Source organism: Chaetura pelagica, unplaced genomic scaffold, assembly GCF_000747805.2.
Source record: "Chaetura pelagica isolate M959 unplaced genomic scaffold, ChaPel_1.0 scaffold104, whole genome shotgun sequence".
NCBI lineage: Eukaryota > Metazoa > Chordata > Aves > Apodiformes > Apodidae > Chaetura > Chaetura pelagica.
In genome coordinates this window covers 5395167-5416284 of record NW_009953786.1, presented here as the reverse complement: position 1 = coordinate 5416284, position 21118 = coordinate 5395167, and the positions used below count along the sequence as shown (strand labels likewise).

The window sequence follows — 21118 nt, the reverse complement described above, 5'->3', positions numbered from 1 at the left end:
TTATCTACACATGCTGTCAGAAATAACCTTGTTAGGAAGGTGAAGTTGGTGTCTCAGCAAATCAGACCCATGGAGTAGGCGTTGAGTGGCCTGTGACTCGCTTTCCTTTTTCTCTTTCAGCACCATCAAAAGGAAAAGTGAGAAAAACAGCACAAACATTAGTTAAAGCCTGAATTTAATCCCATGTCCTACAGGAATAATTTCATTACAATGAAAGCAGACAGACAGTATCTGTAGGGCTTTTTGCTTTGTTTTTGTTTAAGCAGTGATAACTATATATCTAATTAACATAGCCTATAGCTCTCCCAAAGATCATAGCGTTTAATAATCCCTTTAATTAAATATTATTAGGAAATGCAGGGGAGGTTCTTACGAATTACCTGATTTACCATCACTGAAGACAGATTCTTTTAAAAATGGCTACAAATGCCTTGTTCACAAAAGACTTTATTATCTAATGATGCATACTGAAAACATACAGAAATCTGCATGGTCCACTTTACATGCAGCAGAACAATCTTCACTTTACAGTAAGTAAGTGTCAACTGTTTTATGCATGAGACAACACTTTAAAGTCACATTTCTTAAAGAAAAGCCTCATTTACAAAAGAAATAAAAGGTAAAGAAGCAATTACCGCTTTTAAAAAGCAGCTGCTTTGTTCAAGAGTGGAAGGTTTATGCCTGTATTGAAAGACAACATGATCACAAATAATGAAAACAATGAACAAATGAAACACTTTTAGCATAAAGCAGTACACTTTCAAAATGACATACAAATAGTTAAAAATTTCGTTATGTTGTCTATCCTTTAGATATAAGGTCTTTCGAATGAGATCCCAACGTATGTAATTACGAAATGAAAACTCTTCCTTTAGTACTGGTTTCTATGTCATAGTGAACTGTATTTAACAAAATGTATACAAAGTCTATAGCAAGTTGATTAAAAAAATTAAAGTAATAAGAAACAGTACACTGAAGGCGCTCTATCCATCAAGTGCGCACTCTCCAAATTTTAAATGTGATGAACAGAACAGAAGTTGTAACTATGCCACGGTCGCAATGCCAGAAAAGAAAACAAGACCATTTCTCAAACATGCAGGGAATTCTGCCACAACGCTACTGTCTCTCATTTGTCAGTTGTTCCAGTAAAATAACAGCTTAAACACCGGTGATGTTGATGGGTTAGCTTACCTTCAGTGTACTGAAAGTTGTACACAACCTGCTTTAAAAGAGGAGACCATCCCTGCGGGCAGGCTCAAGAAGGAACAGACCCCCTTCGGCACTGACTACACCAAGGGCATGCTGCTGTGGCCTGCACACACACACCTAGGAAAATGTGAATATAAACAGCATTTATGCTGGCCATTTTTTAAAGACAAAAATGAAGCCAAGTCTGCTAAAAACAAATCAACCACCCAGTATTACTGCTTTTTTTTTTTCCTTTCTTTTTTTTTATAACAGATGCTTTTTTTCTTTTTATAATATATACGAACTGCAACCATATACATTAGCATTGTACTTCTGTGCAGTCTTGGCAATTAAAACAGTTCTACAGTGAAAATTTTCACGTAAGACACAAAACAGAATTACTCTAACATTTCTAAAAGAAATATCAGCCTTGTTGTTAATTCAAATGTATCATTTCTTCCTCAACTTTGCAGGGGAAATATTTATGTTTATATACATTAATAACTCCTGTGAAATTTCTTCAGTCTTTGTATCTTAATTACTCAAACCCTTTGAACTTCTTCATCTGGTTTAGATTTTTTCCTGGATGAAGGCATGCTGCAGAGCCTGGTTGATGCTAATCCGTTTAGCTGGATCTAACATTAGAATCTGGTCCAACAAGTCCTTTAGCTGGTGTACTTTTTTACGCTGGTCTTCAGGGAGTCGTTGGCACCCAATCAAATCTGCTAACAGGTCCTTGGTTGGATTAATGGTGCTCATAACAGTAACTTTCTCCTACAAATGAAAAAATGGCAACCTTGTAGAACAGAAGTCAGGCACAAAACCCCTACCCCTTTCAAAGAGCTTCAACAACAACTTTTGTGATCTCACATCTGACTGGCAATGCCTTCATCACCATATGGCATCATAAATGCTCATGCAGTCACAAAGAAGGTTGACAATTAACACTGGCAGGGGTAGGCCACGATGCATCTTTTGCTAGCAGCAGGAACACACGTGAACCTAACAGCCCAAGTTAACTGAGAACATCAAAATTCCATGTGGAAACTTCCCATATCTGACCACTGATTCTGTGGTTCTTGATAAATATACTATGTTAAAGTGATACCAAAAGTAACAGAGACCACCTACAACGTAAGCACATCATACTGAAGCTCAACCTCCTCTAAAATGAAGGCAGAATTTCTTTTACTAGTAATTTAGGGATAGACTATGTGGAGATACCCTGTATACCTACCAAGATGAAACTTAAGATTTCTCTTAAGGATGTTCCTAAATCATGGGAAAAATTGTTGTTGCCAGTTTATAACTAAGTAGGCTATCCATTTTGCTGCAAAAAGGCATTTAATAATTTATAAGATATTATTTTTAACTCAGACGCCAAGACCACAGTAGTAGGAAAGCTTGGAAAAAAGTAATAGATCAGTTGACACAGTAAAGACTTACCCTTTCTGTCACTTTATCTACTTCTATATACATAAAGTTGAGATTTTGATCAAAGTGTTGGTCTTTGAACACACCTTTTCGAATCATCTGGAAAACAAGGGAGAGGCAAGAGTTTCAGGCAAGCTCCCTGTGTCTTAGAATGTCTAAAATTAGCATAAATGTCTACAAAGATATTGCAACATGAATAATTTTATACTAATGAAAAATATAGGATATTTTGATTTATAATATCAAAATGATAGTAAGAAGTGTCTAGACTGAATTAAAAATGCAGTGTAAACCAGCTGAAAAAGGACACAGTATCTTCCATTGACTTACTTTTTTTTTTTTTCAGGACAGTGCTTAGAAGGTTTCTGCTTTCACTTTATACTTAGTCTATGAAAAAGAAGCTGTATAATTTCACTTCATAAGATTTTAAATCAGTATAAATTATAGAGCGATGTCTGATATTTACTTGCTGTTAAAAGAAGGTGTATATGATAAGAAACAGAATTCAGGGAGAAAAAAAAAGTATGTTCTACTGTTACAGCCGTTTCAGATATTCATTAAAAATCCTATACTTATTTTTCTTACCTTGTTTGGCATCTTTCCTTTGAGATCCATGGCTAGTTTCAACATATGGTTATTGGTTTTGCCAGGAAAGAGTATTTTTCCTGTATAAAGTTCATATAATGTGCAGCCTACAGACCACATATCTATACCATAGTCATAGATTTTTCCTATAACTGAAACAGAGCAATTCCAGTTAATTCCACAAAGGCAGCCTTAAATGATATATCACAAAACCAGACACATGAAAAAATACTGATTATGAAACTCTATTGGTGCTCTTCCTCTTAGGAATAAGAAGTCACCAGAGGAGAAGGATTAAAACCTTTTAACTTTTACAGCATGCCTTATTGTAGAAAGGCAGGATTTTACCTAACCGATCAGCTTGAATTAAGTTAGTAAAAAACAAGTCAAAACAATACCTCTAAATTAAAACATAACCATAACCAATCAGAATGACTTCTCCCTGTCCTCACTGAGCTGACCACCAACACACATGAAGAGTCACACAAGCATGCTTTCAAAGTCTGAATTATCATCATTTCCACAGTGATGTTTTTGCTAAGACCAAACAGAGTAAATTTTAAGTCAAATTCTCATTTACTAGCACTGGTATATCCTGCTACTGCTTAAGATACATGTAGCCAAGCCAAATGTACTTACTGATTTCTGGAGCTCGATAAAATCTACTAACTAGATAGGGTGTGATGTCATTATCTGCAACATGTGAAGCTGATCCAAAATCGCAAAGTTTTAATATTGTTTTGGACTCATTCACCTGAAAGTGAAACACAAAAATCCATTAGCACTACTTGTAGTCAGAATGAGTAGTAGCATATGAAAGTAACAAGACATTGAAGTCAGGGATAAAAAGTATTCAGCCTCTGAACTCTTCCCGTATTTCAATTCTTCCTCTATATTCTAAGGAAGCTGCAAAACCTTCTTAAATTGAAAGTGACAGTTAATGTCTTCAGATCCTACAAAATACAAAAAAGGTCAGTTTCACATACTTTTCCCTTACCAAATATCCTTGGTTGACCTGAATTTCATTTCAGATACTGAAATTTTGTCAGTTAAGATTTCCAACTCTAGCATCCAGAGTGCCACTCACAGACCAGCATATTATTCATATACCTCATGCTTATACGCTAGATTTTACTGCTGTGATGGCGAGAAGAGAACACTTGGAATAAAATTAAAATCTAAGTTTGTCACCACCAAGAAAACCAAAGGAAACATGCCTGATTCCTCTGATGTAGCTCTCACTCTCTGCTAGCAGTAATATTTATTTGAAACAGAAAATAAAAATGCATTAAGGGCTTTTTCTCATTATCTCGTTCACATCAACAGAATCTCCATCCAGGCTCAAACAAGCTACTTTCACTTTGCAGAAAAACAGGAACACTTTACAACTACTGATGGAAAAAGTCCCCAGATTTCTTCTAAGAAAGGATACTGTCTTTGGAATACCTACTTTCTAAAAAGATAAAAAAGGATGCAGGTTTGTTTCAGAAAGATTGTACTAAATAAGATTTTATATTTATGTTGGGTTGTATTTCTTATTATTTATAGCAAGATAGCATTTTAAATCAAAAGATGAACCCCGTAACATTTTCAGTTTAATTAAATTTTAACTTCACCTAAACTAACAGAATGATACTAATTTCAAATACTTAATTTTACACATAGACTATGCAAAATAAGTTTATTTTATTTATTACTTACCAAAATATTGTCTGGTTTAATGTCTGCATGTAGGATATTGCATCTTTTAAGAAGTTTCAAAGCCAGGAACAACTGCTGGCTGTAGGAACGCACAGCTTTAATATGGAGTCCAACATCTTTCCCATACTTTTTCAACACCTCTCGTAAATTCATACTGTTAAAATAAAGAAAGGGAGAAAAGAAATAACAAAAGAGCTTAAGGAAAAATACAGTGGCCTCCTAAACCATAAGACAAACTCCAATAAACAATTTGGCTTTAGACTTTTTAGAGTAAAGCAGCATTCAGCTTAACATACATTTCATTCTGTTGGCTACAGCAACGAAACAAAACTGCTGGTGAATCAGATCTGTCCTACACTCTATAATTACTTACTACCTTGCACTTACTTAGTTCAGAATACAATTTTTAGTCAAGATTAATTTAAGAGTATTTATTTGCACATGAACAGCATTTTCTTAAGAACTGTACTGCTTTTGTACTCATTTACTGAAGAAATAAAGTATGCAAAAGAGTTAACATGATGAGGTGATTATATTTATGACTTAAACAACAAATAAAAATACCACAATTCCAGGACATAAATGTAATTGTATATAAATACTGTACAAGTGTGTTATAAAAACACAGTGCTACATAAGAAAATAGTTTGTTGTATGGCTTATTAGTGAAAAAATAATAGTGATTTTATAAAATTTTCATTGCTTCAGCACGTAACTTATCTTTGTCTCCAATATGGCAAAAATTAAAATACGACAAATTTTAAGGATATGAACAACTGGTGTCTCTAAGCAGGAATAGACACTGAAGCAACAAATACATACAGATTTATCACAAAACTGTGTCTACAATTAACCTATAAGAAAAGCCTAATTATTTATTCCTTAAATTGTTACATATATAGTCTTCAAATAATATACAGCATTTGCTGAACCTCTCTGGGAAAGCATTCTTATCCAAACATGTAAAGAATTATGAAAACCAATAACAAGATTTTGACACACATGAAATAAATCTTCAACAGGAGCACTGGTGAGGTTAACCATCTTTAATAATACATTATTTTATTTCAAATACTGTCCAGGCAGAAAGTTCATGATGCTTAAGTAAATCACAAATAGCTTAGTAGTCTGTGGATTTGTGACTTAAGATAATTTTAAATTTTTTTTAAGTTACTTACATTCTTGAATCTTGGCTACAGAACAAGGTATAAAAACAATAGCCAAAACCAGAAAGGTAAAGATCATGCAGTAGTGCTTTACTTTTTACAGAGAACTCCTAACACTTGTTATCTTACCTGAGTGGCTCAAACACCAGACAGAGATGTTGTTTGTGGTAGAAATGCCTGAACAACCGTAGACAGTGAAATTTATCATCAGGATCTGCATCATTGAGCTTCTTCAAAAATTCCAGTTCTTTTAGGCCAGTTTTTTGCCTGAAAACAAATATTATTAGATTAAAAACACACACAACTACAAAAACCCCAGTGAAATTGTAGTACTTTTTAAAATCTAGACATTCACTTGCATGGTTATAATTATCAGGAAATAAGAAACATCTTTTCCTTTTCTTAAGGTATGATGGCTTTCAAAAATAAGAACAGCAGTTTGCTGCCACCATCTACATACCAAGTAAGTTCCTTTAATTCTGTGATTCTTCACTGCACCATTGTAACCTACTTATCCTCTCCTCCTCCCTCCCAGTTGCATGTAGAGTTAAAATTAGATTTTGTCCTGTGATACAATACTTCAGTATCAAATAACACTCGAGAAATTTCTGTTGTTTTTTTTTAAAGTACTTAAACACATGCATTATTTTAAGTTTTAATCTGAACTGACTATAGAGTCAAGTACACATCCAAAGATCTGTATGACATACCAAACTGAAATAGCTTATCACTCCCCCTTTTCCAGATACATATTCATATAACTTGAGCAACCCAGTTAAAACACACAGCAAGATAACTTTTAAAAATTCTAGGGTAAAATGCATGGAAAATACTTGAAGTTGTCTTTAACAAAAGAGGACATAATACATGACTGTAGAAATACTGCAGCAGATACTGGAAACAAGTATTATAGACAAGTCCTCAAATATTAGTAGTTTAATAGATCACATCTATTTATGTTCACTCATTCTGGAAGACCTCACATTTTATTTCTTTCAAGAGAGAATGCCATCTTTTTTTATGTACCTTATATACATGCAAGCACACAAAAAACATACAAAAATAATTCCTGTATGGAGGTCTTTTTCTAAGTTGCAGCAAACCAATCAGGACCTAACCCACAGTGTTTGGTCCATCAAACCAGAATTTTTACAGTCCATGACTCCCATCTCAAGAATTTCTAGGGCCAGAAAGGCCTTGTAATTACTGTAACTTTGTTCCTTGCTACCACTGTTCCCTGCAGTTTTGCAAATGAGAAAGTGCCTGATGAAAATGCAAGTACCCTTCTCCTGTGATAGCTGTACAGAAGTGTGGATACATTGTCCTCAAGGGTTTCCCATTATCTGGCTCATATTAGCAGAAAAGGCAGGGATCACAGCTGTAATCTGCTACTTGGCTTGAAACAAAGGGAGATTCAAATCACATCATGAAAAGATTTAAACTGTTACATAAGCTTTAAAATAATTAAATATTACTTACATAAGTTCATTGTTCCTGATGATTTTAACTGCTACTTCTTGGTTGGCTCTTGCCATGTCCCTGGCTCGCACTACGTTACTGAAGACTCCCTGACCAGTGTAACCATAGACATTGTAACGTTTATCTAGAACTTCACCTATATTAACACCTGAAGGATGAAATCAAGCAATTTAGAGTTATTAGTGACACACATAATGAAGCCTTTTATGAAAAACAAACCATCCTGTATAATTCAGAAAAACATGGTAAACAGGATAATCACTTAATTCCATAGTGTACAACGTTTTGTAGCAATTAGCTCTGTGGAAATTATGGGGCACACACTGTGACTCTCTAAGTCTGGAGCCTTTTCTTAACTGCACTTAAAACCTGCATGCTCATTTCATCCTTTACATTACACACACTGTGTGGGAACTATGTTGGTGCATTTACATTAGAATAACATTTCAGCACTTTTTTTAGCTTGAGGATCTTTTATCCGTTCAGCACCTTTGTTCTAGCTGTCCTTGCTAATCAACAAATATCACTTACGGTAATAGCCTTCGGCATCAGTCCAGTTATCCCTGAGATTGGGGTTTTCTTTGAAGTCTTTTCCAAACCCAGCAGCCCTTAGACGAGCACTCTGAAATAAAAAGTAACAGCTTTGCCTGTGTGCCTTGTGTTTCTCACTAATGTTTACTTACCAAAAGCCCTTTTTTTTTCCCTTCTGGAACACTGTTCCTCTCCACAATACAAACACACTTATCTTGTAGGAGAGATAAACTTCTGCACACAAAATGTTATTTACATAGCAGTATCTAAGGACTGATGTAAAGAAAAAGGATGGGAATGACCAATAAACTATTATTAAACATAAATGGGCAAAGTTTTCATTCATATCCACAAGGACTTTATACAAATCATGTTAGAATGCACATTTTGGACCATCTTAAGCAGGCTTTGTACATACAGTATGCTTGTATTAAAAAAAAATATTTGCAAGGAAAATGTAACTGTTTAAGCCTTAAAATTCTGCTCATGCAGTGTCACATATTAATATGATCATAAAATTAATACAATTGCCGTTGACATCTGTTATCAGATTTGGCAGTATATTACCAGAAATTCATATCTGTGAGTAGTAAAGAATTATCTTCAATTCAACAACAGTTTCTGGAAGGGGGAACTGCTCACAAACAAGCCATTTAAATCCCTACTTGTGACTTTGAAGTTTTTAAAAGCACTCCCCATCCTTCACTATACTTCAAGTATTTAACTTTTTCCAGGTCGAAGGGCCTTCTAATTTTTTTGTTTTACATAATTATTACCAGCATTACTAGAGTGACACCATGGCAGCCTTTTGTCACCAATGCTTCTTTCACAACTAACAGAACAAGGTCTGCCATAAACAAAAATTAACAGGAGAATTTCTAAACTAAGAAGAAAGTTGTTGCCTTATTTCTCATGTTTTGTGCATCAGCAACAATGAGATACATTTACAGCAAACGGCAACTGAAGTCTCAAAACTAGTCACTGGATTGCCAAGATTTGCAGGCCATTTCAGCACATTTGGACAAAAGCTGCTGGAATAGTATAAAAGTAAAACCAGGAAATGTTTCTCTTCCTGAAAAAAAAATACAAACACCCCAACCACCAAACAAACCACCACATTACTCTAACACAGCATCATTAGCAAATTAAAATATCTTACACAAACACTTTTTAGTTAACCTTATATGTACCTTTGAAAAAAGCACATTTAGAACAGTGCACCATGGTAACATTAACATAAACCTTCACTTAGGAATACATTTGTTACTGGGTGCCATTATATATATAGATAATACATATATTCAAACAGCAGGTGAATTCCCTAATTGCTTACTCTGAGTAAAGCTCCCACTAATTTCCATAGGTTTTCTTTCACTCAAATATTAAATAAGAACTTCCTTGCCTTGGCTGATCAAAAGGTTTAGACCATACCATGCACTCAGTAACACATGCTTTTACAAATCAAAAGTTCCCACAAACCTCAAGGGACAGTAACTCTAAAAAATATCAAGCCAAAAAAATTCATACATTTAAACTCCAAGAATTACCTACATCAAAGTATGCAGCGAACATATCATCTGATTCTGTGAACATATCAGGAGCTAGCAGCTTCTTCTGAGCTGAACCTTAAAATAAAATATAGATTACTCAACATGAAAAAGACAACAAACTCTGTTACCTGCATCATTCGTTACTTGGTATTTTTATAATATAATCTAAGATCAGTAAGTTGAGAAACAGGTAGCTCTACTACAAAACTCAGATTGGATAAGTTCTTAAAATCACTCAAAAATTTACACCTCCTTTAAAAATTAAATCTAATACCTTTAAAACCACTCATACAGCAGAAAGAAAAAAGTACATACTTACATGATCCCTACAGATAATTACTATATATATGTAAAAAGAAACATAAAATGCCTGTGTATCACGCTTTCAATACACAAGTTCAGGCTCTTCTGCTAATCACAAGGTGGTTTACTAAAAAACAAAGCTGTAAAGCCCAGAAGTTATTTCTCTGGAAAGTGTTTTCTTCAACCCTGCCAAAAAGGACCTTGTGTGTAGCTTTTAGTCAACGACAGTGTTAACTATTATGTTTAAGATAAACATTTGCAATGTGGGCAAGATGATCCCTTTCTCACCTTTTAATGATCTTTAAAGTCCCAAAGACATTTTACTTGGTTGATAAGATAAAAGCAAAGAAAATTAAATTAAGTACATGTTAGTGAGAGCAAGTAAACTTCATACTATTTCATAACACATATTACAGTAGCATCCCTTCATGACCATGGTAAATCACAGACACTCCCTTTAGGGTTTTAAGCAATGGAGAAAGATAAATGGTTAAGCTCAGATGCTTCATGTCTCATGATACATATAGCTGACCACTTCCGTATAAAATACCTAGACTGAAATAGTCTAGTTTCAGGGTCAAAATCTCATCCATCATTCTGACAACCATTGTTTTGAGACATGGACCCTTCCAGCAACTTCCTCAAGTCTTCTTTTTAGTTCCAGTTACTGACACTTGTTCTGGGCTACAATTACTTATTAAGTAGTTCCTGGGCAACTTACTATCCTATATCCTGCCTCTAATAAATAAAAATCAGCTCTTACAGAAAGAGATGATCCACTACTTACACCTGTTGTTACAGCCACCAACAATCCAGAACCCTATGAGTATATGAAAATTCCCAGATTTGAGTGTAACAAACCTTTTAATATCTTAAAAATGTCTACGTACTTAACTGTTTCTATTTTATACTCTACTGGACAAAATTAGAAAGCAGTACACGCCTCTGACAACAAGGGAAAAAGATACTGTATTTTAGAAGACTAAGGCTAGAGTTGTGGTATGCAAAGAGAGGAAAAGTTCGTAAGTGTTCCTTCCACCTACGTTTTGGAGAACAATCTGAAAACATACTGCTCAAGGGAACACCAGGACAAAGCACAGAGCAGCACGCCAGTCCCAAAGAGATGCAGCTTTGATACTTCAAAGAGAAGCATCCACCAGAAGGTAACATATTTAGCCCCTGAGGATACATCTAGTGTTTGACATGAAATACAAGCTAACTCTCCAACTATTTCCTGCAGGGTTGGGCAGGTTTCACAGCCCTTGTTAAAGAGAGTGCTGTTGCAATTAAACTGCAAAGGGAACTAGTTCAATTATGTCCACACAGCAACTAGTCACACCTTTTGACTACCAGGAAGATGTACACTAATCCACTTTCAAAAGACAAAAAAAACCAACCAACCCAGAACAAGTCCTCCCAGACTTTCAATACTACAGGCGGCACCAAGAGATGCTCTATGGTCCACTTGCCACAGGAGGTACTCGTCAGGTTTTATGCCAAGATATATTTAATTTCAGTTTTGTTGTACAATAGATTATGTGCAGGGAAGAAGAGGAAACAGGCATTTCTTCAGGAAGAACTTATTCCACTAAAATGGTTTTACCAGCAATTACTCTGAAAAGCCTTCATCATTCTAATTTACTACACACCCACCTATATTCTTCCCACACAGTGGCTTTGACCAAAAAAACCCAAAATGGACAAAAGGGGTATGGTTTCCAATGCACCCCAAAATAAAGACTGGGACTATATTGAACTTCTAATAAAACAACATGTGTAACTGAGAAGAAGAACTTGGAAGTTAAAAAGGGTGATTCTTAACTATAAAGACACACATCCTTATTTGCTCTTCCAAATTTACAGCATGAATGTTCTTAAGAGTTATTAGAAATATAGAGCATGGTCCACTCATACCATCCTCCTCAATGAGCAAGCTTTATTTTAATTTTATGTGTTAAGAGCTATAATATTCATGGAAACATCCTCAAATTCTATCAGAAAAAAATCAATCTACTTCCAAGTCTGAGAGCATATAAGGAAACTAAGCAGGATGTTTCTTTTGTAGTGCTCTGCTGAAGGGATGAGCTTTCATAAATTGTGCTATACAGTGAATTTTCAGATTCTTACCATTGTTCTGTTCAACTGTCATGAGGTTGTGCTTGGCTTTTACTGATGCCTCAAATGTATCCACATTTTCCCGTTCATACTCCTTAACATCAGCAGCTACTCTTTCTAGGATATCATCTGGCGAATTTGAGCGACTTCGAGTACTACTTTGAGGACTGCTTGGTTCAGATGGTACAGATATATTGCTGTCTTCTGTCTGACCTTTGTATTTCTAAAAGGAAATTTAATTATTAATCTCACTATCACAGCATATCACATTTTAAACATTTTCATACTCTCAGTTTCAATAGTTTGTGCTAAACCTTAATCTTTGCTTTCCATAGCCACCTACAACTCTGATGGAAACATATTATTTGCAGAATGGGATAACTCATTTTGTCACAATGCACCACAGCCCCATTCATAAAAGAAGACTGAAAAATTCATATGTGCCATTTAGGCTTTTACATTCCTGTAAAAACCTATTTCTGTTGAAGATGATTTTGTTCTGTGTGACAAAACATGAGTACCAATAGATTTACTACTAAAGCATTCTAGCACACTAGTTGTGAAATAAGGTCTTTAAGGAAAAATTAATTATCTTACATCCTAGAATGTCCTACATTTTTATTAGCGTTATGGTACAGAAAAGTAGGCTTTAGATTCAGATTTTTTATTTTAATTGGAAACCCCATTCATTCATTCTTGTTGAAAAAATTCCAGATGCACTGGAGTTCAAGATAAAACCTTAACAATTTTTTTTTTTTTAACTTAGGTAGTATGAAATGTATACACTATAAAATGTTTACTGTATACAAATGTCACTTCAAACAAAAGTTAAAAATTAAACTGAATCAATGCTGACACCATTCCCTTATCAAGGTTGAAGTATTCAATAATACAAGTAGAGGCTTCCTATTTAGAGAAAGCAGCTCCGTAATTTACTTCCTGCATGGACCAACGACAGGTGTAAATAGCCTTTAGAAGTAATACACATCATCTGGTTTTACTCAGTCATAGCTCTGAAGGATATTACAATGGGTTTGGCATAAAAGTCAAATGATGAACAGTATCTTTAGCGCTGCTTAAGACAAGCAGCGCATTGTAACCAGCATTTTCGTAACTAAATATTAAGTAAATATGCTACAGCATTTTGCTTACTATGTCCGAACTGTGTGCCAAATCCCAACTTTATTTAAAGATACCAAGCTTTTGCTGCAGAATGAATTCCCTTTAGCCAGAACTCCCTTTCAGCAGCCTCAATCACATACTACCTGTCACTACCAGGAATAAGAAGTCCATGCCTTTAAAGTCACATGTGTAACTGAACACAGTATCTACCTTCATGAAGAGGGAACTCACGTCAGTGGCTTTATGAAGGTTTGGAAACAGACAAGGACAACTTCTATTTAAACAAACTGACCAGTTAGGTTAACTGATTTGTAACTTAATGTTATCATGACATTATGGTATCAGTGGTGCAGCTACAAAGAAAACCAACAGATTAAGATAATTTAAAAACATTTTTAAGATGTCACAGGACTGTCAGAGAATGTTTAACCATATCACAAAAACAACTTATAGAAAAGTTGCTTCTTAAAAGCAATGCTGTTGCAATGTAAGTGCAAAGTTTAAATGACACTAATAATGACAATGAATTAATTGGAAAAAATATAGTAGTAGTTAATTACTATAGCGATGTAGGAGCATGCTAAGTGCCTTTATCACATTTTACACTAAAGCATAAAATAAGTTTCTGTAACCCACATGATAATATAACTGTGTACCTGAACAATTGCTTGCCGCTGTAACCTTCTTTGTCTTATCTCTGCTTCTTCATCCTCTTCTTCCAAATCAAAGTCTTCAAGACTAGAAAAATAGAATTACTTGCTATAGAACATCAAAATCATAAGAGTAACTACCAAATTTCACCAAATACAGTTCTTTGACATAGAAAGCACACAATATATTAAACAACAGCTGTTCAACTGACTCAGAAAGAAAAGATGTATTCAATCCCAGTGTATGCGTTTACATCTCCCTACAGACAACATTTCTCCTTTGGTATCTCTCTGGGACTTGCATCATTCTTCCTTGATAATTTGATTAAGAATGCATACTCTTGTGCAATTGGATTAAGTAGATATTTAGCAATTATAAAATTATTTGCAGATGGCAATTAATCCTTTCAGCTGTTTTTCCTCAAGCAATAAGCTTGAGGACACAGACCAATTATTTTTACCAGATACTGATCCAGTAGAATTTAGAAACCAAACAATGTATCATCCCCTCAAGTATGCCCACTAGCCAATACATCTTGCTTTTTCTTGCATACTCCAAAGTTTTCCATATCAACCCAACAGTAATTTGTCAAGATCAGAAGTACTAAAACATGATAAAGGTTTTAGGTAACAGTCCAAAAACCACAGCATGAAGATAAATGTCTGCTCATTCTCCTTATCCGGGAATCTGCATTTTTAGATAATCAGTGCAAGTTAGAAATAAATTCTTACTTTTCATCCGATGAAGACTCCTGTTCAGCTTTCATACCCTCTGAAAGACTACCTTTAAATTTATCTTCTTTAACTTTGCTTCTGCTCCTACGTCTATGGCCACCACGTGACCTGGACCTCCTTCGAAGGCGAGATCTACTTCTTCGGCCTCTATCCCTGGTAACAATAAGAGGGGGTTTGTTTTGATTTTTCTGAAGAAAAGAAGGTAAACCTATTCACAAAACATAAAGGTACATAATGACTCCAAACTTAGAACAATTGTATTTATGGAGGACAAAATGAATTCAACTATGCTAGCATAAATAAATGTGGACCAAAAAATGCATCATCCTTTTACACATAAGATAGTAATATTTATTCTCTTAGTAATATTTTACAAAATATGTTTTAAAATGCAGCATGCCCTTACCTCCTCCGAGGAGACCTGCTCCGCCTTCTTGGAGATCGGCTACGCCGAAGTGGTGAACGAGACCTCCTTCTAATGGGGGTTCGGGACCTTCTTCTGGATGGAGACCATCTACTGGGTGGGCTAACATCTTTTGATCTCTCACGTCTAGACAAAATATCATCTCTGGTCCGTGTTCTTAAAATAGAGGAAGAGAATGGTAGTAAATCAGGAGCAAGCTGAAAACAAATACCCATTAATTTTAAGAGCTCACTTTAAAATCTTACTGCAGGTGAAGGACCAGCAGATGGGCTTTCTGAGGACAGGATGGATAACTGCTTCAGAGCTTGCTGCCCTGCTTGCCCACACTGAGAAACAGATGCCCATACATAGGCCTAGTTCAGGAAAACTCTGGAAATGGAGCTTATTAACCACTATCACAAAGCAAAGAGAGGCTTTAAAACAAAGCTTCTGTTACAGTCTTACATAAACAGGGGCCTGTTCTCATGTTTATCAGCAATAAATAAAACCTCAAAACTGATTCCTGAGAATTTTCTCAGCAGCTTTACAACACAGTACCAAAATTTAGGGCCATGCTACTCCACAGCAATTACTTTAATGTCTATTTCAATTAGGGCACAAGAATTTGATGGCTTCAGTACTTCACAAACTCTTAACATAGCAGCTGAAACCTAAAATTATTAATCAAGATGCAAACTAACCCTCCTCTAATTAAAAAAATAATTTAAGTTTGGCATCATATACTATTCAAAATTTGTTCCTTCTTGTCTATACAGATTCACAATTATTTGAGAAAAAAATAATCCTTGATGGGACAACTACGATTAAGACGCTTAATTGTACTCCACAACAGCAAGACCTCAATCAAAAAATGGAAAGGACAGAAGCTAAAAATACTTGACAACTATTTGGCAAGAGAAATTCTTGCAAAGTATTTCCACACCACTGTCCAAAGAAAGCATTGCTACTCTATTTCTTCCCTCACACTTACTTTTTTCTTTAAAAATCAAATGAGGACAAATTATTTCAGGTGTTATCTCTCATCAGCAAACAAAATTTCTTTGATCTGAAAGAATAGTTATATTGTGCAACAGTTTTTTGTTTGTTTAGAGACTGTTACATCAGCTTCTGTTACCTTAGCTAGGTATAATGACCAGGCATACAGAACTGATACAAAACAGTGGACAGTGGGACAGAAAAAAACATTTATGCACATGCAGAGGTACTGACAGTTTCTACAAGAAATTACTGTGGACTCAAATGCTGGAGCAGTCCAGTCCTTTTAACTCATTTAATTTATGTTATGTTCTTGTGAACAATATTAACAAAAAAAAACCCCACAGAATGGACAGACAGTTCCAGATTTCCTGGCTAACCAAGTGATTGTACTGCCAAAACCCAATACAGGCAATTAAAATTTTAAATCAGTTCAGGGGTCACAGGTATAAAAAGTAGAAGCTGCTAGAGTTCACAGTAAAATAATGTAAGGAGTAACTTCAGTCAAAGACCTGAGAAGTATTTTACACAATACAAACACTAGAAACAAACATGAACAGGAATTATTTGTTGGTTAAAACTGCTCATTAAAGCTCCTGGAACTCTCTGGCAGCCTCAGTAGTACAGATAAATAAACTAATGTGACTGTAGAAGATACCCCATACTTAAAACCAGAGTAACCTTCAGTGATGCAAGCAGAAAAACTTTCATGTTTATTAGGTGATTGTATTTGAGCTTTGTGGCTCAAATACATGGTTTGAAATTCATACTTCTATGTTCTTAAATCTTGGAGTGGGTTAAACAAAAGTCTAAGATAACATGTTTGAAATTATTCATTACCCGAAAGTAATGCTCAACTCTTCTGTCTGTTGAAGTTCTTACACTTAATGAATTAACTTCCAAAAATGTATACACCTATGCTTGGGAACTTATAATTCAGGCCTGATCAGCTTCAGAGAAAGCAATGCTAGTAATTATCATCTCATAATTTATAATAAATCTCAAGGCAACTGCTTTCATAAGCTAAATCATCTTTTAAAAAAATGTCAAGACTAAAAATTAATTTTAAAGATTCCGGACTTTCTTCTTTAAGTGTATGTAAAGTATGGTAATGATATACAACAAACCAATAATGAAGCAACACCACCATATCCCTAGCAAATGAAAAAAAAAAAAAAATTAGGAAAAAAATTACTCTGAGAAGGACATACTGGTATAAAAGATTTGGTTACATTTACACATGCTGACTATAATCATTAGGGGTTTTTTTTGAGGGGGAGAGGCAGGTTAATTTCTCATTTTTAGCCAACACTCATATATGGGTGGAGGAGACTATCACATCACCAAAATTCCTTTAAGCAACAGAACTAAGAAACAAAAGAGAAGCCAAATTCTGAATCTAATTGAATGATGAAAAAGGAGATCCTGATCTACAGAACTTGTTCCCAAGTGATGGTGTGAGCTGCAAACAACTCAGCACTTCAACAACGAAAGCTGAGTTTGTATATCTGACAGCTGGGGTGGGGTGGCAAGATTTTTAAAAACCTGAATACTTACAAAGTAAATTCAAAATGCACAATACGATTAACTTTTAAAATAGCTATTTTCAGAATAAAGCAAAGTGATAAACACCAAACTAGAAGATAGTTAATCCTGTAATGCACTTTTGTGATGGTTCATTACATCTTTTAAGTTACCTGGGAGAAGAAAGACGCCGCCTTTCTGATTCTCTTCTTTTCCTTTCTGCAGACCTACTCCTCACTCTTCTAACTGGAGACCGGGTTCGAGAGGGTGATTTACTCTGTTTAGATCTACGATCATTAAAGAGAGGGGATCTGCTTCTTCTTGACTTCTCACGTTGTTTGGGAGATAAGCTTCTTCCTTTTGGGCTACGTCCAGGTCGTCTAGGGGACCTGTTCTCGTTCCCTGAAGAAGCATCTTTAGAAGGAGATTTAATTGGCTTTTTTTCTTTGTCAGTCTCTGATCTCCTAGGTTTTCTATCTTTGGACCGTGATCTTCTATCTTTGGATTTGCTTCTTAGTTCTGCTGGAGATTTAGATTTTCTGCCACGATCTCTGCTTTTGTTTTCATTTACAACTGGAGACTTTCTGCGGTCTCTTGACTTACTTTTATCATCAGCCTTATTTCTGTCCTCTGGGGGAGATTTAGATTTTCTGTTTTTCTCCTGAGATCGCCTTCTGAGCATTGGAGACCTGGATTTTCTTGTCTGATCTTGAGATTTACTTCTCTTGTAAGGGCTTTTGGATTTCCTCCTCTCTTTCGACTTGCTTCTAGTTGTCTTCTCCTTGATTCCATCAACTCCTACCTTGCCTTTCTTTTTGTCAGATCTGTGCCTAGTCCTTTCTTTTGATTCACTCTTACTTCCTTTCTTGGAACTAGTTTTATTGTCCACAGGTTCTAGTTTCCCCTTAGTGTTTGACTTAGCTGTAGCTTTTGTTCCATTTCGTACTTTTTCATTAATCTCCCCCTCTTCTTCAGATCCTGACTCATAACCTTGTAATATTAATCCCATCCCAGACTGGACTTTTCCTTCCATTAATTCATTTTCAAGTTCAGCTTTCAGTAATGCTCTTTGTTTCTCTAAGTCTTCCAGAGGAGCTAAAAAATCAATTTTAGTTCTTTTAGCTGGTCCATCTTCCTTGTCAGAGGCATCAGCTACCTCTTTCCGTTTATGTTTCTTATGTTTGTGTCTGTGTTTATGTTTTTTGTCCTTATCTTCTTCTGAAGAATGTTTATGTTTCTTGTGTTTACTTCGGTGTTTGTGTTTCTTTTTTTTGTGCCGGCTGTGCTTGTTCTGAGGTTGGTCTGCCTCTGATACTACCCCATTTTCTTCATTTACACTTTTCTCGGATGCATCAGCATCCTCAACCCTGCAAAAAACAAAAAATACAGATCAGTACTATCAACTCACTGTAGTCCTTCACCTTCTGTTGACAGTCATTTTCATGATTGGAAGAAACTGGCATTTAATTACCTTTGAAGGATTAAAAATGTATGACTAGTGTAACTAAGTTATAGCAGCAGATACACTTCCTCACAATCAGACAGCTATGACGTGAAAAAGAAATACTACAGAAAGAAGACACCAAATGCAGTAACAAAACAAATCATGGATAAATCAATGCTTACGCTTTTAGGTTCCATACTCACGATACCTGCTAACAGTACACAACAGTGCCGCACATTTATACATCCTGACAGTCCACCATCTATCTTATCTGCTGTTCCACTCTGATGCCTAACCAGAGATTTGTCTTTTAAAAGTCTTTTCAAGTGACAGAACAGTTATGCTCTAAAGATCAGAACTTATTTCAAGGGATGACACTGACCACCTAATGAAACCAGCTTGCAAAATCTCACACAGAGTCAACTGATTCTCTTAACTACTATTTCTTTCTTTCAGTGTACACCTGTTAGAAAATCAAGAACTGTTCTTCTCATGCATTTAATTATTTATGGAATACAGAGAACACTACTGAGGAACAGGATGAATTAAGGAAGTCTAATTTCAGAAAAGCTTAGTATACAGCAGACTATCAGCCTCCTAAGAAAGATAAAAACTTTAGACCTGTAAAATGACATTGGCCAAAAAAAGCAGAAAGTAAGTCTACAGCAGGTTATTAAAATTATGTACAGTGTTGGGTTTGGGTTTTTTGTTTGCTTGTTTTGTTGTTTTTTAAAAAAATAATTTCAACTAGCTAATCACAGCAACAAGCAATTAGTGTACTTCATAACTTCAAAAAATAAAAAATGAATTATTGACATTATTAATTCACTTCTAATATCTTTCTTTCCAAAACTAGCTTACAAATACATTTTTTACAGTGTTTAGCAAATACCTCATGATCTCTTACAGAGTATCAATTAAGTTACTGTCTGTGGCAAGATGGATATTTACCTTCTGAAAACTGTTGCCAAGTATTATAGATACTAGAGGTCACCCTTCTACAAACTCACCCCATCTAAGCTACACTTTCAGAATTTACTAGGTAACACTTTAATAACCTAAGTATAGTTCTCTCTGTATCTCAAGTCTCATTCATTGAAAGGAAATACCCTAAACGTGATGCTCAGGAGGGCGAGGGGGACGTTAGCAGAAGTAGAGAGATATATTACAAATTATAATAGTTTCATACAACAGATGTTTCTGAAGAATATGATCAATGATCCAGTAGAATAAATATATCAGAGGTATTCTAAGCCAAGCCTAGAGGATGGCATTTCACTATAAATTATATTCGTGTCTTCCTCATAAAAGACACAGTCTTCAAACAGTGCAGTTACTGATTCTCCCCTGCTTGAGTTAATGCAAATTCTTGTACTAGTAAGCAATCCAGACTTTTCTGCAATATACACTAAAATTGTTTGCTAAAACCATTAACATTTTGGTACTCTGAAATGGGAAGATTCCTGAGGGAAGAGATTGTTAAAAATATGTAATATCCCGAGATTTAAGTCAGAATGCTTTATGTTTTTTTCTTCTCTTTCCCACTACCTCTGTTTCCTCAAAACACATAAAAAGAATTGCTTCATTGCTTCCTCCGAATGCCCCACACCATTATAAGAACAGAGTACCAGAAAGATAGATGACAGGCTGCCTTAAAATTAATTTGCTTTATCTTGCATTTGGCACAACAGACACAAAAAAGAAGTAGTATTACATGTATACTTTTTCAACTTGGATTTGCAATCCATAGCAAGTATGTCAAGTGATGTAAATCGGCTAAAGGGCAGAGAAATATCAAAAGGAGAATTTTAAGGGAATTATGCAACTTCCAATATTTATTTTAGTTGGATACAGGACGCTGCATAAGTCCTTGATAACACATGAATGGTACTTCAATACACTATAAAAATACTGCAGAAAACCAGAAATCACATCAATTCAAGCTCCTCCAGATTTAAGTCTTCCTCCTCTAATAGAAAGTGAAACTGAAATCTATAAGGCAGTTATTTCTTCATTGTGCGTATTTTAAAGTTCAGTAATAACCTCACCTTACCTTCCATAAAATCAAGCTGGTAGAAGAGGTGCCAGATGAGATACAGTATATACATTTAAGTATCTCAAAGTTTATTAATGTACAGGAATCTTAATTTCAAGTAACTCAATCAAAACATGGATAAAAACATGTATTTAAA

General features: G+C 35.1%; 1 protein-coding gene across 1 annotated transcript; it reads right to left on the bottom strand.

Annotated features, from left to right (window-relative positions):
* Nucleotides 1–1421: 1421 nt before the first annotated feature.
* On the bottom strand, nt 1422–19941 carry PRPF4B (pre-mRNA processing factor 4B). The gene is made up of 15 exons (XM_010000971.1): nt 19937–19941; nt 17656–18849; nt 14966–15139; nt 14557–14712; nt 13831–13912; nt 12065–12275; nt 9636–9709; nt 8085–8175; nt 7554–7701; nt 6204–6341; nt 4909–5062; nt 3847–3961; nt 3208–3359; nt 2635–2721; nt 1422–1962 (listed from the first exon to the last, which is right to left on the bottom strand). Exons 1-15 carry the CDS (start codon nt 19939–19941, stop codon nt 1759–1761), a joined length of 2985 nt encoding a protein of 994 aa, XP_009999273.1. The 3' UTR covers nt 1422–1758.
* Nucleotides 19942–21118: the final 1177 nt, after the last annotated feature.

What these genes read in the sequence shown, in the direction of transcription:
- PRPF4B (XM_010000971.1), bottom strand. An exon ending in CTGGTGTTTGAGCCACTCAG is followed by an intron (nt 5,063 to 6,203) that starts GTAAGATAACAA and finishes TTATTTTAACAG; the next exon opens with TATGAATTTACGAGAGGTGT. An exon ending in TTAAACCAGACAATATTTTG is followed by an intron (nt 3,962 to 4,908) that starts GTAAGTAATAAA and finishes TTTCACTTTCAG; the next exon opens with GTGAATGAGTCCAAAACAAT.